The sequence below is a fragment of the Astatotilapia calliptera genome, chromosome 12 (assembly GCF_964374335.1).
Source record: "Astatotilapia calliptera chromosome 12, fAstCal68.1, whole genome shotgun sequence".
NCBI lineage: Eukaryota > Metazoa > Chordata > Actinopteri > Cichliformes > Cichlidae > Astatotilapia > Astatotilapia calliptera.
In genome coordinates, this window is record NC_137433.1 from 908553 (window position 1) to 922619 (window position 14067).

At 42.6% G+C, this 14067-nt stretch overlaps 1 protein-coding gene across 1 annotated transcript in view; it reads right to left on the bottom strand.

Annotated features, from left to right (window-relative positions):
- Nucleotides 1-215: 215 nt before the first annotated feature.
- pdzd2 (PDZ domain containing 2) overlaps nt 216-14067 on the bottom strand; it is an 88557-nt gene continuing 74705 nt past the window's right edge. The window contains exons 21-27 of the mRNA XM_026186342.2: nt 13837-13981; nt 4818-7026; nt 4594-4699; nt 4418-4519; nt 2650-2893; nt 2247-2381; nt 216-662 (exon numbers count right to left, since the gene is read on the bottom strand). Of these exons, the coding sequence (XP_026042127.2) occupies nt 472-662; nt 2247-2381; nt 2650-2893; nt 4418-4519; nt 4594-4699; nt 4818-7026; nt 13837-13981 (3132 nt within the window). The 3' untranslated portion in view covers nt 216-471. The remainder of the gene's footprint in view (nt 663-2246; nt 2382-2649; nt 2894-4417; nt 4520-4593; nt 4700-4817; nt 7027-13836; nt 13982-14067) is intronic.

Sequence of the window (14067 nt, forward strand, 5' to 3'; positions counted from 1 at the left end):
TATATATATACACATATCTGTGTCCAGCACCGGAAAGATGGCTGCAGCACCGGATGGAGCCATTGTCCATATCGGCTACCTTCATACCCGATACCTGAACTCCTCCATTAATGGCAAAGAGCTCCCTCGTCTTGATGTCCATATAGGTGAATAGGTACAGAGGCATATAGTGTGGATGTATAAGCTGGAATGCTAGAGCCACAGTCACCTGCAAATTTTCTGTCAACATATCAACTTTATTTTAAAAAAGGAATGCCTTACAAATGTATTATTTCTGAGTGTTCAAAAGTTAATTTATTATAAATAAACTGAACTCTTCATTCGAAAAATCATAATTACGTATTATGCACCACAATAGTGTCCAGCCAATTATTAAATACAAAGATATTTTAAAAAGGCTAACCAAAAAGTCCAACCATCAAAATGTATAACTGCTTTTTTTAAACGTATCCGCTTGAACAGTAGAGCCTGTCAGGACTCCGTTTCCTTGTTTTTTACCATCACATTGCTCTGCTTGCGTATGAGGAGCTGGTTAGGCCCTTCATTAGTGGCTTTGATCATTTTCCAGGCATCATGGTGCATGAGTCCCTCCAGAGAACCGCCATTGATAGACAGGACTTCATCGCCAACCTCGATAAGCCCGGAAAGCTCTGCAGCTCCTCCTGTGTTAGACATGAACAGCAATTCAGACTCAGATAAAGCTCCTTATTTTACTCTGGTCTACTTATGATCTACACGCTGAAGATATATTCAAATTATAGCTATGATTTGAGAGATGGCCATTCACCTGGCTATAACCAACCTTCCCTGTCAGTGTCTGTCAGATTTAAGCCTCTGATTTCTCCTCTAATATATGCATATCTCACAGACTCTCATTATTTGAATTAAGTCAAAGATTTGTGTTTAAATAAATAATAAAGGTACTTTCACACAGGATACACTGCAATCATTACTTTCAGTGTGGCCGTTCCAAGAAAACACGCATGCAGCTGTCATGGTCACTGAGGTCAAAGTTCAACAAATGTAAAGTTTGATTTTGTTGAACTTTCCAGCGTTCCATCTATTCATCCTCTTCTGTTTATCCTTATCATGGTCGCAGGGGGGTGGAGCCTATCCCAGCTATCATAGGGCGAGAGGCAGAGTAAACCCTGGACAGGTGACCAGTCTGTCACAGAAAGACAGACAACCATTCACACGAACATTTACACCTGTGGACAATCTAGAATCACCAGTTAACCCAACCCGACTGACTGCATGTCTGTGGACTGTGGGATGAAGCCGGAGAGAACCCGGGCAAACACGGGGAGAACGTGCACACAGACAACTGAATTCAGGACCTTCCTACTGTGAGGTAACCGTGCTAACCCAAGTGCCACAAATTTTAAGTTATGCAACAAATTTTGACCACAAGAGGAAAATGCTGTGGGGGAAACAAGTTTCCATCCAAACAGAAATGTCAATGCTGTTATAACAGTCACGTTGTTTGATTTAAGGCAGACACAGTGTAAACAGCTTAGATTTTGTGTTTCTCCCAGTAGCACTACAGCTATTAAAGCTCTTAAAGAAATTAGGGGTAAAGAAAATAAACTGATCTCACTGTGATGGCTGTGTTTACTTTCTCTTCTAATGCTCAAACACTGCACTGAAGTCGGCTTCAATCACTAACTTTTACTGAATGAACGAACACAAAGGTAGCGTCCACTCTGTGTCCCACTGATGAAAGTATCTGTGTCTGTGGCTAAAGACCCGGAAAAATATACGTTAAGTTTGTGCAAATGCAAGCAGAAGTGCTGCTGTAGCTTCATGATTAAAGTCCCGAGAATTGCAGTGAGTGTGCCCTATCCCCTGATCCCTGCTGTTCATTACAAATGCACCTACAAAATAAGAGAATGACCGTTTTGGGATTTTTTTTTAAGAAAGCATGAATGAAACCAGGAAGGAGTGTACACTGAAACACAGGAGGTGGAACGACTTTAGTCATGTTCCCTGTGATTCACACCAGGCTGAATTTGTTTGCTAAGCTAGTTATCTATGTAGCATTATGTTTATGTTTGAGCCCGAAGGTTTATGTGATAAAATCTTTAACAAACAAGAATCAGTATTCATGTTAACATTATCGTCTGTGACACCAGCAGTTACAAAGACACAGTTTACGTCACATGGAAACCTTGTGTTCATTGTTAACAGCGGCACACACACTGTGACGTCACAGTGTGTGTGCATTTTGTCTGAGAAGAAAAAGTCACCTTTAAAGATGCGTTTGACAGTGAGAGGCCTGTCTCCGTGGCTCAAAGACCTGCCCCCCTCCAGACTGAAGCCCAGTCCAACAGAAGTATTATGAAGCTCCACTGTTACAGCACCATCTGGACTGACATCCACAGCTGAAAGACATCCCACACCAAGAAGGACAGAAGTTAGATATAAACCTAAGAGAGGATGCTGCTGCTGACCGCTGGACTTCAGCTGATTGCAGAAACCACACCACGGGCAGAGCTGTTTGCAAGGTTAATGTTTGTATTTAAAAGGGTCAAATGCTCTGACGAAAGAAGTACTCTAAGTCAGACAGCATCAGAGTGATTTAAAACCGACGTTACAGCCAATGAGAATATTACAGGAAGCTCTGTGTACCCACTGGAGATGGAAACCTACCTCCGCTACGCTCCAAAGACTTCTGGGTAGCCGAGGCTTGTCTGTCAGAGATACACTGCACACTGTCTTTGTCTCTGTGAATGACCACTAAGACCTGGTTGGACTGCTTGGCTTGATGAAGACAGGATCTAGCCTCTGCGTGTGTTTTACCCTCCAGACTGGTGCCATTTATGGATAAAATGCTGTCATCTCTTTGGATTGTACCTTCAAGACCAGCTGCACCTTTCGTGAAGACCCGATGAACCTGAGGACAAAAACATATTAATAATACATATCATTCAGTCATGTATTAAATACATTTATTATGTGTTCATTAAGCAGATGGGTCTCCTGAATTATTGGAGGATCATGGCCTTTACAAAACTGTGAGAGGTCACGGTGAGTTGGTGCAACAGTGACAGTTACTCACTGAGCAATATGTGACTGATTTCAGTCGATCACTGTTGCTCTCAGGTTAACCAGTCCTTTCTGCATCTGCCATGAACTAATTAAGTGCACTGATCAAACACAACATTATGACCACCTGCCTAATATTGTGTCAGTCCCCCTTTGCTGCCAAAACAGGGCTGAGCCATCAAGACTCCACTGGACCTGAAGCTGTGCTGTGGCACCAAAATGTTAGCAAAACATCCTGTAAGTCCTCAAAGGTCCTGTGAGTCCTCAAAGATCCTGTAAGTCCTCAAAGGTCCTGTAAGTCCTCAAAGGTCCTGTAAGTCCTCAAAGACCCTGTAAGTCCTCAAAGATCCTGTAAGTCCTCAAAGGTCCTGTAAGTCCTCAAAGGTCCTGTAAGTCCTCAAAGATCCTGTGAGTCCTAAAACCTCCTGTAAGTCCTCGAAGACCCTGTGAGTCCTCAAAGATCCTGTAAGTCCTCAAAGATCCTGTAAGTCCTTAAAGATCCTGTAAGTCCTCAAAGGTCCTGTAAGTCCTCAAAGGTCCTGTGAGTCCTCAAAGATCCTGTAAGTCCTCAAAGACCCTGTAAGTCCTCAAAGACCCTGTGAGTCCTCAAAGATCCTGTAAGTCCTCAAAGGTCCTGTAAGTCCTCAAAGATCCTGTAAGTCCTCAAAGGTCCTGTAAGTCCTCAAAGATCCTGTAAGTCCTCAAAGATCCTGTAAGTCCTCAAAGGTCCTGTAAGTCCTTAAAGGTCCTGTAAGTCCTCAAAGGTCCTGTAAGTCCTCAAAGATCCAGTAAGTCCTCAAAGGTCCTGTAAGTCCTCAAACATCCTGTAAGTCCTCAAAGGTCCTGTAAGTTCTCAAACGTCCTGTGAGTCCTCAAACGTCCTGTAAGTCCTCAAAGGTCCTGTAAGTCCTTAAAGATCCTGTAAGTCCTTAAAGATCCTGTCAGTCCTCAAACGTCCTGTAAGTCCTCAAACGTCCTGTAAGTCCTTAAAGGTCCTGTAAGTCCTCAAACGTCCTGTAAGTCCTAATAGATCCTGTAAGTCCTCAAATGTCTGCTGCTTGAAGTTTTGAAAGGCTTGTTGTGTTTTGTAATCTGAGCTGCTGGTAACCTTTGACCTCTGTAGCTGGTGACTCTAATGAACTTTCCCTCAGCAGAGTGGGCTTTGTCACACTGTTTGGTGCATTTTGCTCTTGAAGAAACTTTTCTTGAGATTTTCTGGACTAACTGAATCTTCATATCTTAGTGAGGCATTCAAGGCAAGTAAATGAATGTGCAAGAAAATGTGCTTTAAATTGTTGCAACAGTCACCGTACATTATTGTTTAAATCTGAAGGATGTGAATCTGAACAGAGATTCAACATCTTGTACTTACAGTTATGTCCTTTTGCTCGAGGTCAACTCCTCCAGCAATACTGAAACCAAGTCCTGAACCTTCTCCTTTACTCAGGACAACAAGACGAGTATTTCTGTTAGTCTGCAAAACACACAGAGAGACAAATAAAGAACACTCAAACTCAGCTGGACTCTGTATCTGCAGTGAGACATTACCTTGGTTTGCTGAAGCAGGGTTGATATGTAAGCTTTCGCTGTTAGTGAGGACAGCAGTGTTTCCAGTTTACACTGACTCACAGGTGAAGCCGACAGCTCCTCTAAACTGCAGAGAAAAAGCCATCGAATCAGGACATTTAATGTGTTTTTTTCACCCACATTTCACAGTTATGTTTGGAGCAAAGCAGCTGCTGTGATTTACAATGACTGGTTTAAAGTCTCACCTGATGGACCAGCCGAGCTGCCGGCCATGGGTCTCTCGGGTCCTCTGAGCAGTCTCTTCAGTGACTTCAGCCTCACTGTGGTTAACGCTGTTCAAATCTGCTTTCATTGGAGTTGCACAGGTTGGAAAGCTGTCAGTCACTGGGGCTATAGTGGACTGGGTGTCAGAGTCTGTTTTATCTGCATTGCTGCACCCTCCTGCAACGTCCTCTTTGCACAGTTTTTCCAGCTCAGGCATGCTGAGAGCCCTGAGCTGCCGTAACCTACTGTAGAGAAGTCTGCCATGTTTCTTGCGCAGCACTGGAGGAGTGTGTGGTGCAGCCCCATCTGGAGCTTTGTGAACTTCATTCTTAGAAGACTTACGAAGACGAAGAGAACAGGATGTGGCTGGAAGCAGATTTTCCACATAAGAGCTAAAACTCCTTTGCCGTGTCCGGAAGTCAACAGCATTAACCAGTTCCATATAACCTGCAATCCTTTGGTTCAGCGGGGCTCTATATGCCAGCGCATACGGCTGAGGATCACTGCTTTTCACCAGGGGCTTGTCAACATTAGCCAGATTCTCAAAGGATTTGATTTTATGTCGGACAGAGAAAGGACTGTAATCTGCAGACGAGGCAGTGTGTGCGGACAGGGTCTGTGTGGACAGGGTCCGTGTGGACAGGGTCTGTGTGGACAGTCTGGATGTGCTGGACTTCGCTGTCTCTTCTGTCTCCATAACTGTCACAGGTTTGAAACCTTTACTTGTTGAATGAGCTGCTGTAGAAGACAGTGAATGAAATGCTGTGTTGGTGACCGAGGCAGCTGTTCTTTCTTCTGCGGTGACAGTGGATGAATGCATTGCTGCTAATCGTGCATCTGTATCATTTCTGTGTTTATTTTCTTTTGAAACCTTTTTGTCTCTATGTGACATAGCTGCTGCTGCTGCTGACGATGATGATGATGAGGAAGACAGTCGCACTTCCATGAATGTCCTCTGAGTGGCAGGTCCATGTGATTCAGCTTTTGCTTCGTAACCTACGTGCATATCTTTTTTGGGCAGCTGCACAGTTTGCAAAGCTCCATCTGAATTTCCATGCTCAGTCATTATTTGCTTTGTGTCACCTGCTCCGGCCACAGCTAGGCCACTCCTGACATCAGGCTGGTTAGTGGGCTTCAAAATCCCAATGGTTACCACAGCTGCTGGATTTGTTGACTGTCTGAAGGAAGCCTTTGTATCTGCAGGGACTGGACTCCCCAACAGTTTTTGAAGAGGCTCCTCTGGGCTGTTCTTCTTTTTAATACTCAAACCTTTAAGTGTGGAAGGACCACTTTCAACCTGAAGTCTGAAGTTACTCCTCCACACAGGACTGTCTGAGTAACCGAGGTGTTTCAGCTTTGAGCTTGTCTTAGGTAAGGAGCGAGCGTCAGGCTTTAACGTATCTTTACACTGCACAACTTTGTGATTGTTGCTCACTGACGCTGACATTTTGGATAGCCTGGAGCCTGAGGGGTTGGATTCCACTGAATATGTTTGTGTGTCGTCACACCTCAGTAAATCTGATCTTTGGGAGACGTCTGCATGCAGATTTTCAGTGACGGAGTGGGCTGCTGGTGGAGCATGGTTTCTGTAAACGCTCGTGTGTCTGGATGCTGCACACGCTTTAACTCTGTCAAAGTGTGGCTCTGTAGCAGAAACAGGTGCTGTACTGTTAAGAAACTGGCATGGTGACCGTGTAGAAGAGACACCACCAATACCATCTGCCATGTTCTTTACCACTGCACTGCAATCACTGTTTGAACCACTGACATCTGCAGTGGGATCCATGTGTTTACAACTAGGATTTGATTTTTCTGGACCTGATCCGCTGAAAACTGCAGAGCTGCCTTCTTTCTGTTGGTTCACACATTTATTCATCAGAAAGGCAGCACCCTTTTCATCTCTGGCTTCCAAAGGAGGCTTCTCACACAGGGCTGCACCATGTTGGCCTGGACAGCAGGTTTCAGGCTCATCACATGATATTTCCTCACTGGTGTCGCGGCTCACATCTGATAACACGTCGTCTACATTGACGATGGGCAAGTTACAGTCTGGTTGGATTGTGGCTTTTCCTAAATGTGTTCTTATTACTTGATCAGTCCCCCCCTGAACAGATTTGGCTGGATCCACTGTGGATCCATCACTGCTCTGTGACCACACAGTCCCTCCCAGGCTGAGCAGTCGATCTACAGCTGGCACAAGACATGAAAAGATCAGGATCGAATGAGAGGAGGTTGGTAACAACGAATAATTTACATTACATATTTTTTTAAATATGAAACCAGTGAATTGTAATTTATATGATATAATTTGATGTGTAAGTTTAATTATTTATGTGTACATATTAGTGATGCAACGGATCAAAAATCTCACAGTTTGGATCTGATCAATTTTCGGATCAGCAAAAAAAGAAAAAAGACAAAAATTTAACATTTACTTATTGAAGTATTTTTTGCCTGTTAAAAACATTCAACTCAAGACTCATTCCACGCAGTTATTAAAAAAAATTATGGTACAATATAGTGCAGTATAGGGCTTTGTATCTACCACTCAATTCAATTCAATTCAGTTTTATTTATAAAGCGCCAAATCACAACAACAGTCGCCTCAAGGTGCTTTATATTGTAAGGTAGACCCTACAATAATACACACCGCTCATTACATCGCACTCCGCTGCCCTGGAGCTCCACCCATTTGTAGTAGTTGGGCAACAGAAGATGCCTGGGACAGTTCAGCCATAACTTTAAACTTCTCCTGCTCATACATGCTTGGAATGATCTTGCCACTAAAGTGGACGCGCAACCGGATATCATAGCGTGGCTCAAGCACATTCATCATAGTTTAAACCCCTTGTTTTGCACAACAGAATACGGCCTCCCGTCTGCAGCTAAACACCCCAGTAGCTTCTGTAATAGCTTTAGCCCGGTCGGGCTGGGCAGCAAAGGGCTGCTTAAATGCCACAAACTCCTCTGCTCCTCCACTTGGACCGCTAGCGCTGGCCATAGCTATCGCTTGACAGACCTACCACGCGCACCATACACATACTTTTTTTTCTTCTTTTTCGAATCTTCGGACCACGTGCGTGCCGAACCGTGGAGTGGGATCGGTTCAGATTACGGATCAACCGCGATCCGCTGCACCACTATATAACATGTATCTATGTAATTCAGCCTGTTGCATGAGAGGTGAGGCGCCGTCATGAAGGTGAAGTGATTAAAGACCTTTTCTCATGTTAGCGGCATGAAATGAACCCGAATGGATTTCTCTCTGATTTGAACCAATGACTCTATCAACTGTGTTATATTTGATACAGTCATTGCTGTGAACTGCTGACTCCTAACATACAGAGGGAATGCATACAGCCACACTGTACAATACTATTACATACGATACAGTGATATGCATCAAAAGGGTTGCATTATATTATAATCTACAATCTCATAAGGAAAGACTAAAGCTACACAGATGTATACTCAGCTGGTCAACTGCAGGACTTAGCTGGAGACATTGCTGTGGCTGATCCAGGAAGTCACATGATCGACTGCTCTCTCTTGTATTACACATGTTTGCACTTTAGTGTCTAACATGCAAAGATGTGAAGAAGTCTCTGTTTACCAGTTACAGAACTGAAACTGTCAGGAGCAGCGTATATGGACAGGTTATCATCAGAGGAAGTGACTTTTCCTCCTTTTTCCTTCGCCTGCTTATCAGTAATGTTGATCTATGATGACATGTTTACTCAGAGAGACATGATGACTTTAAAACAGACATGTGGAAAGACTCCCCGTTTTAGTGCCCCACAGCAATCTCTGTGTTACATAAAGATTAATGTTACACTACGCCTAGTGTGAAGCTACAGGGCAAATCTAATATTGGTCATTAAAAGTAAAATGTAAAGGTTAGTCACCGTGAACAGAGAGTCAGAGGCGTGCAGGTTGCTTTGGGGAGGAGAGAGCGGGGATGCTGATCCTACATCTGAGGTCAGCATTAAAGGAAAACACACAGCAGTCTATGTGAAAGCTTAAAGAGTAACACTACCTGGTGGCTTAGAAACAGCACTACACAGCAGTGTAAGCGCACATTCAAAGACACACAAATATACGATTTAATCATGTCGTAACCATTAAGTGGAGACGGTTTTCCTCCCAGCAGCTGGAGGTTTGAGTGTAAGCTGATGGGCAGGCTGCAGAAAGTGAACGAGCAGTGTAGCGTGACAGAAGTGACATGTTCAGCTGCTTAGTGTAGCTGAGCATCTAATCAGGAATCCAGCCTGTATATTGTTAGTGCTTCTTCCCCAATGCAAAGACAACTGTGTGATGAGACGCAGACCACAGCAGCTATAAACATATTATTACTGCACTGAGGAAATGTAGAAAGGGTTGGGTGGAAGGAAGAGTCTAAAGCTCTGAGTAGCCAATGTTTGTTTTTATTCTCGTCTGACATTGGCCAATCAGCTGGGCAGTCCATATATACGGTTTTTAAATGGAGCTTTTCTATTTTCTCAAAGCTTTACACAACTAGGCTCTTTCATCCATTCACACAAAAACTTTTTCTATTTAACTGCTTTCTATCTAACATTCAGAGACATTCACACTCCGATGGATGCATCAGAGAGCAAGTTGGGTTTAGTATCCCGTCCAGTATATTCAGCAGGGATTGAACCACCAACCCTCCGATCAGTGTTGGGGAGTAACAGAGTACATGTACCGCCGTTACGTATTTAAAATACAAAATATGAGTAACTGTATTCCGTTACAGTTACTGTTTAAAAGGGTGGTATTTAGAATACAGTTACTTTGTTATAAATGGATTACATGGCAGTCCTCTGTAATTCTGGTCATTCCACGCTGCGCATTGCGGCTGGAAACCCAAACAAAACACGCGAGAAGAGGCTGTAAAAAGAAAACGCGTCCTGTTGGTGGCGTCAATCACACGATGGACCCGGAGCCAGCGCCAGCGCAACAGAGTTTCGGACTTGGAAGTTCCAACACCATTTCATATTCAAAGAAGAAAGGGATGGGCGAAATTTAACAGTGCAATGCAAAAAAAGAAGATGCTCTCCTCGCCAAAAACTCCACCTCCAACCTAACAAATCAAGTAAGTTATTTTTAAAAACTAACGTTAGCCTACTGCAAATATCTCATTTTAGTTGTGGTAGCTACCTGGGCTATGTGCCACTTCAGTAGCTTCGATGTGATATTGCTGTGATTTTAGCTAACATTGTTAGCTGACATCAGCTAACAATGTTAGCTGACGTTAGCTAAAGTTAGTTCATAGACTGTTAAACTTGATGGATAGCATTAACAACCTGCTAGCTTCAAATTATCGTGTGCAGTTCTGAAAGCAATCCCAAAATGATTAACAGTAAGGTGGACATTAAGGTTGGGCGAGATTTAAAAATTTTCCAACCAACAATCGTCAGTCAAACAAATGATGATAACCAACATATTCGCGCAGGTGACTTGTTAGTGGGCGGAGTAATGTAATCATGCACGGACTGATTTGCGCATCTAGAACATAAATAGAAAGTTTTCCTTGTTGGAGTTTCTGTATTAACATTGCTCCTTTTTTGGATTATTCATTTATTTATTTGAGATGCACCAAATTGCACAAAAAACCTTAACTTTACCTCTGATATTTTTTTATGGTCGCTGGAAGTGACATTTTGGTTTTTAACTTATTTGTTGTTTGGTCGAGTGTCTAAGACATAAACACTGGAACACAGTTAAAGTGGAAGAAGAAGACAGTTTCTTTGTATCCCTACCCACCATTGCGGTTTCTTTATTTAAATTAAATGTTTAATTTTTTCCTGAACATAGACTACTGCTGTTCTTTCATTCTGAGTTTGAGTAAATGAATCGCTGCATTTGTTCATGCCGTTAAAACATCACTATTATATTTCCCGTTGACTGTTTCTCTTGCCTTCAACCAACATTATTATTATACTTACTCATGGGCAAAAAAATTAAAAATTCGTCTTGTAAACACAATCGGCGAAAGGCTCAACCTATTGTTGATAGTCGATATATTCGTCTAATCGCCCAACCTTAGTGGACATTAGGTAAGGCTGCACTTTTTGCAGTGATCTCGAATACAAAACTATTTCTTCATCAGTAATATTTTGTCTTTTGTTCGGTCTCTTTTTTTTTCTTTCCAGAGGACGCATCCCAGGGTTATACGCAGTTTACCCAAAGCAAACACATCGGATCATGGTGATGAACAAAGTGGCAAAGACACAGCCTCTCCTCCTCTCAAACAAGCCATCCTTAGCACTCCAGCCATCACCCAAAGGAGAGTAAATTCCTTGGTATTTGACTTCATAGTCAATGAAGTGCAGCCCTTTTCTACTGTTGAGAACACCTCATTCCGTAAGACGGTTGAAGGACTAAGTGGGGGCAGGAGTCCTGTTTGCAGAAAAACATTGATGACTCGTGTTGAGAAAACCTTTCCAAAAAATGAACGAAGCAATAACTGAAATTCTTCTACATACTCAAAATGTGTGCACAACAGCAGATATCTGGACTGCGCATCACAGAAGTTTCATTGGCATCACATGTCACTGGATCGAGTCAGACACATTGGATCGCAGGTCTGCTGCACTGGCATGTGAGAGGATAAGAGGCCATCACATTTATGATGTTATTGCCGCCAAAATAAGTCAGGTTCATGCTGAATTCCATATCAGAGGCAAGGTTAGTGCTACAGTCACAGACAATGGGAGCAATTCTGTAAAAGCTTTCAATGAATATGGAGATTCAAAAACAGAAGATGATCTGGAAGACACAGGTGATGTACAATTTCATGATGTCACTACAGTACTTGAGGAGGAGCAAGAACACGAGGAGCTGAACTTCTTTTTGCCACCACACCATCGATGTGCTGCGCATACACTAAATCTCATTGCCACGACTGACCTTGATAAAGCTGCTTCACAGCAGGGTGTTTCCAGGAAATTATACAGGAGTGCAAAGGCAAAATGTGCAGCCATCTGGAATAAGGCTCATCACTCATCAGGTGCTTCTGAGGTAATTGAAGAAATTGCCCAAATGAGATGTGTTGTACCTTCAGTGACTAGGTGGAGCTCAGAGTACCATGCAATCGAGAAGCTAATGAATCTACCTGAAAGTCAGCTCAATGAAATCTGTGAACATCTGAAGGTGGCAAAACTGCATCCTCAAGAGACAGTGTTTCTCAAAGAGTATGCAGCCACTCTGAAACCGCTTGCCTACTCAGTCAACCTGCTCCAGGGGAAAAGAACTGCTACTTCGGATATGTGATTCCCACCCTTCTCAGTCTGAAAGCCAAGTTGACACAAGTGCAATTTTCAACTCACATCCTCTTAGCGATCATCAAAGCAATTGACACTCGATTTGCAGCTGTATTAGCCTCCCATGAAGCAAGGATGGCAGATGATGAGAGAGAATCCACGAGAAGAACGATGGTCCAAGAGGCCCGTCTCCTCAACACAGAACCTTCTAATGACACCAGCACCACTGGACATGCCTCAGTGGGAAATGAGCCAGAAGATGATGACGACAACAGCTTCTTCAGTTTTCAGAGTACACAGGTGACCTGTTCTACAGCGGAGGATGAGGTACAGAGGTATCTTCAAGATTCAGATAAGACATTGACCTCATTAATGGGACATCCAGTGATCAGAGCCCTCTTCTTAAAACACAATACAACTCTGCCGTCAATTGCTCCGGTCGAGCGTCTCTTTAGCCACGGAGGACTCGTCTTCACCTGACACCATAACCGCATGACAGACAAACACTTTGAACAGGTGCTCTTGCTGCGTTACAACCGCCTTTACTGGACTGCAGACTAGGCGGAACAGATGTAGGTAGTCTGCTGAAACTATCCTGGTATTGTTCACAGATGGGGCTTGCAACCTCAGTATTTTGTAGTCTTTAGTATTTGTTTTTGGCATGCATTCAAAAAGCAGCACCTCATATGTTTACTGCAATTGTTCGCCAATTATTTGATTTTTGGGGCCATTTAAGGTTTTGAACCAAGCAGTTCAGCACTGACACCTCGGACAGTTCTTTGTTGCTTGCCTTTGTTAAATGGCCATAAGGTAATGTTGCTGAGTTGCATTAAAACATATATTGTCTTGTTTTAAAAATTATATCTAGGGTAAGGTTTAAAATGTAATTTCTCATTGTTACATTGAGTTTGAATATCTGAGTTGTATTGAAAAATCTTTTGTAATTTAAAATTTTTGGTGGAAGAATAATATTGACAGTAAATGCCAAAATAATATATTTTTCATTTTTGAGTATAATTTTATATATTGCCTTTTTTTGTCCTAATAAGAAAACAGTCATTGAAAATGCTGATATTTTTTCTCCTTGTGCCAGGCTACTTTTGATTTTAACTAAGTGATGTTGGTGACCATAACAGTAAATACTCTTCAATGGCAGATTTTATGTTTGTCTAATACTCTTCCACTTGTCAGCTTTATAAATAAAAAAATATTGTTAAGGAAAGATGGTGCTTTTTTATTATCTTTAAGAAGACAAAACAGCTTATACAAACATACCCAAGTCTTTGCTCCTCTACATTAAATATATTAAGTTGGGCTTAACAGCCAAATGGTAAAGAAAAACAAACAAGAATGTGCAGGATGTGATAGCGACATTTGTGTAGTTGTAAAAAGCATGACAATATATTAAGTAATCCAAAGTATTCAGAATACGTTACTCACATTGAGTAACTTAATGGAATACATTACAAAATACATTTTGGGGCATGTAATCTGTAATCTGTAGTGGAATACATTATAAAAGTGACCTTCCCAACACTGCCTCCGATCAATAAAAGGCCTGCTGCGACCCCACAATGAGGGACAATCCAGACTGGAGTCCCCTGTGCCTGTTTCACAGTGCTTTCAGCATCTTCTCCCTGACTCGACAGCATCAGGCTGTAATTTCTTGAAGCAGGTGAGCTGCTCATTTTCATCTATTCAGCTTTAGAATAAAGTCACACGGTGAGCGTCTTACCTGAGATCGGTCTCCTGATGTCCAAGGCCAGTGTCAGAGGAAGGCTGTGCATGAGTTCACAAATGTCCTGGTAGCTGGAGGAGCAAACTAGTTTATCTCCAATCTTGACGATCTCATCTCCGGGACGCAGCCTGCCCGCAGACTCCTGGGACCACAGTTAGAGAAACAAGCTCAGCCTTTACATGGAATATTTTTAATATCTTAAATCGTTTGATCCTTTAAAGAATCACC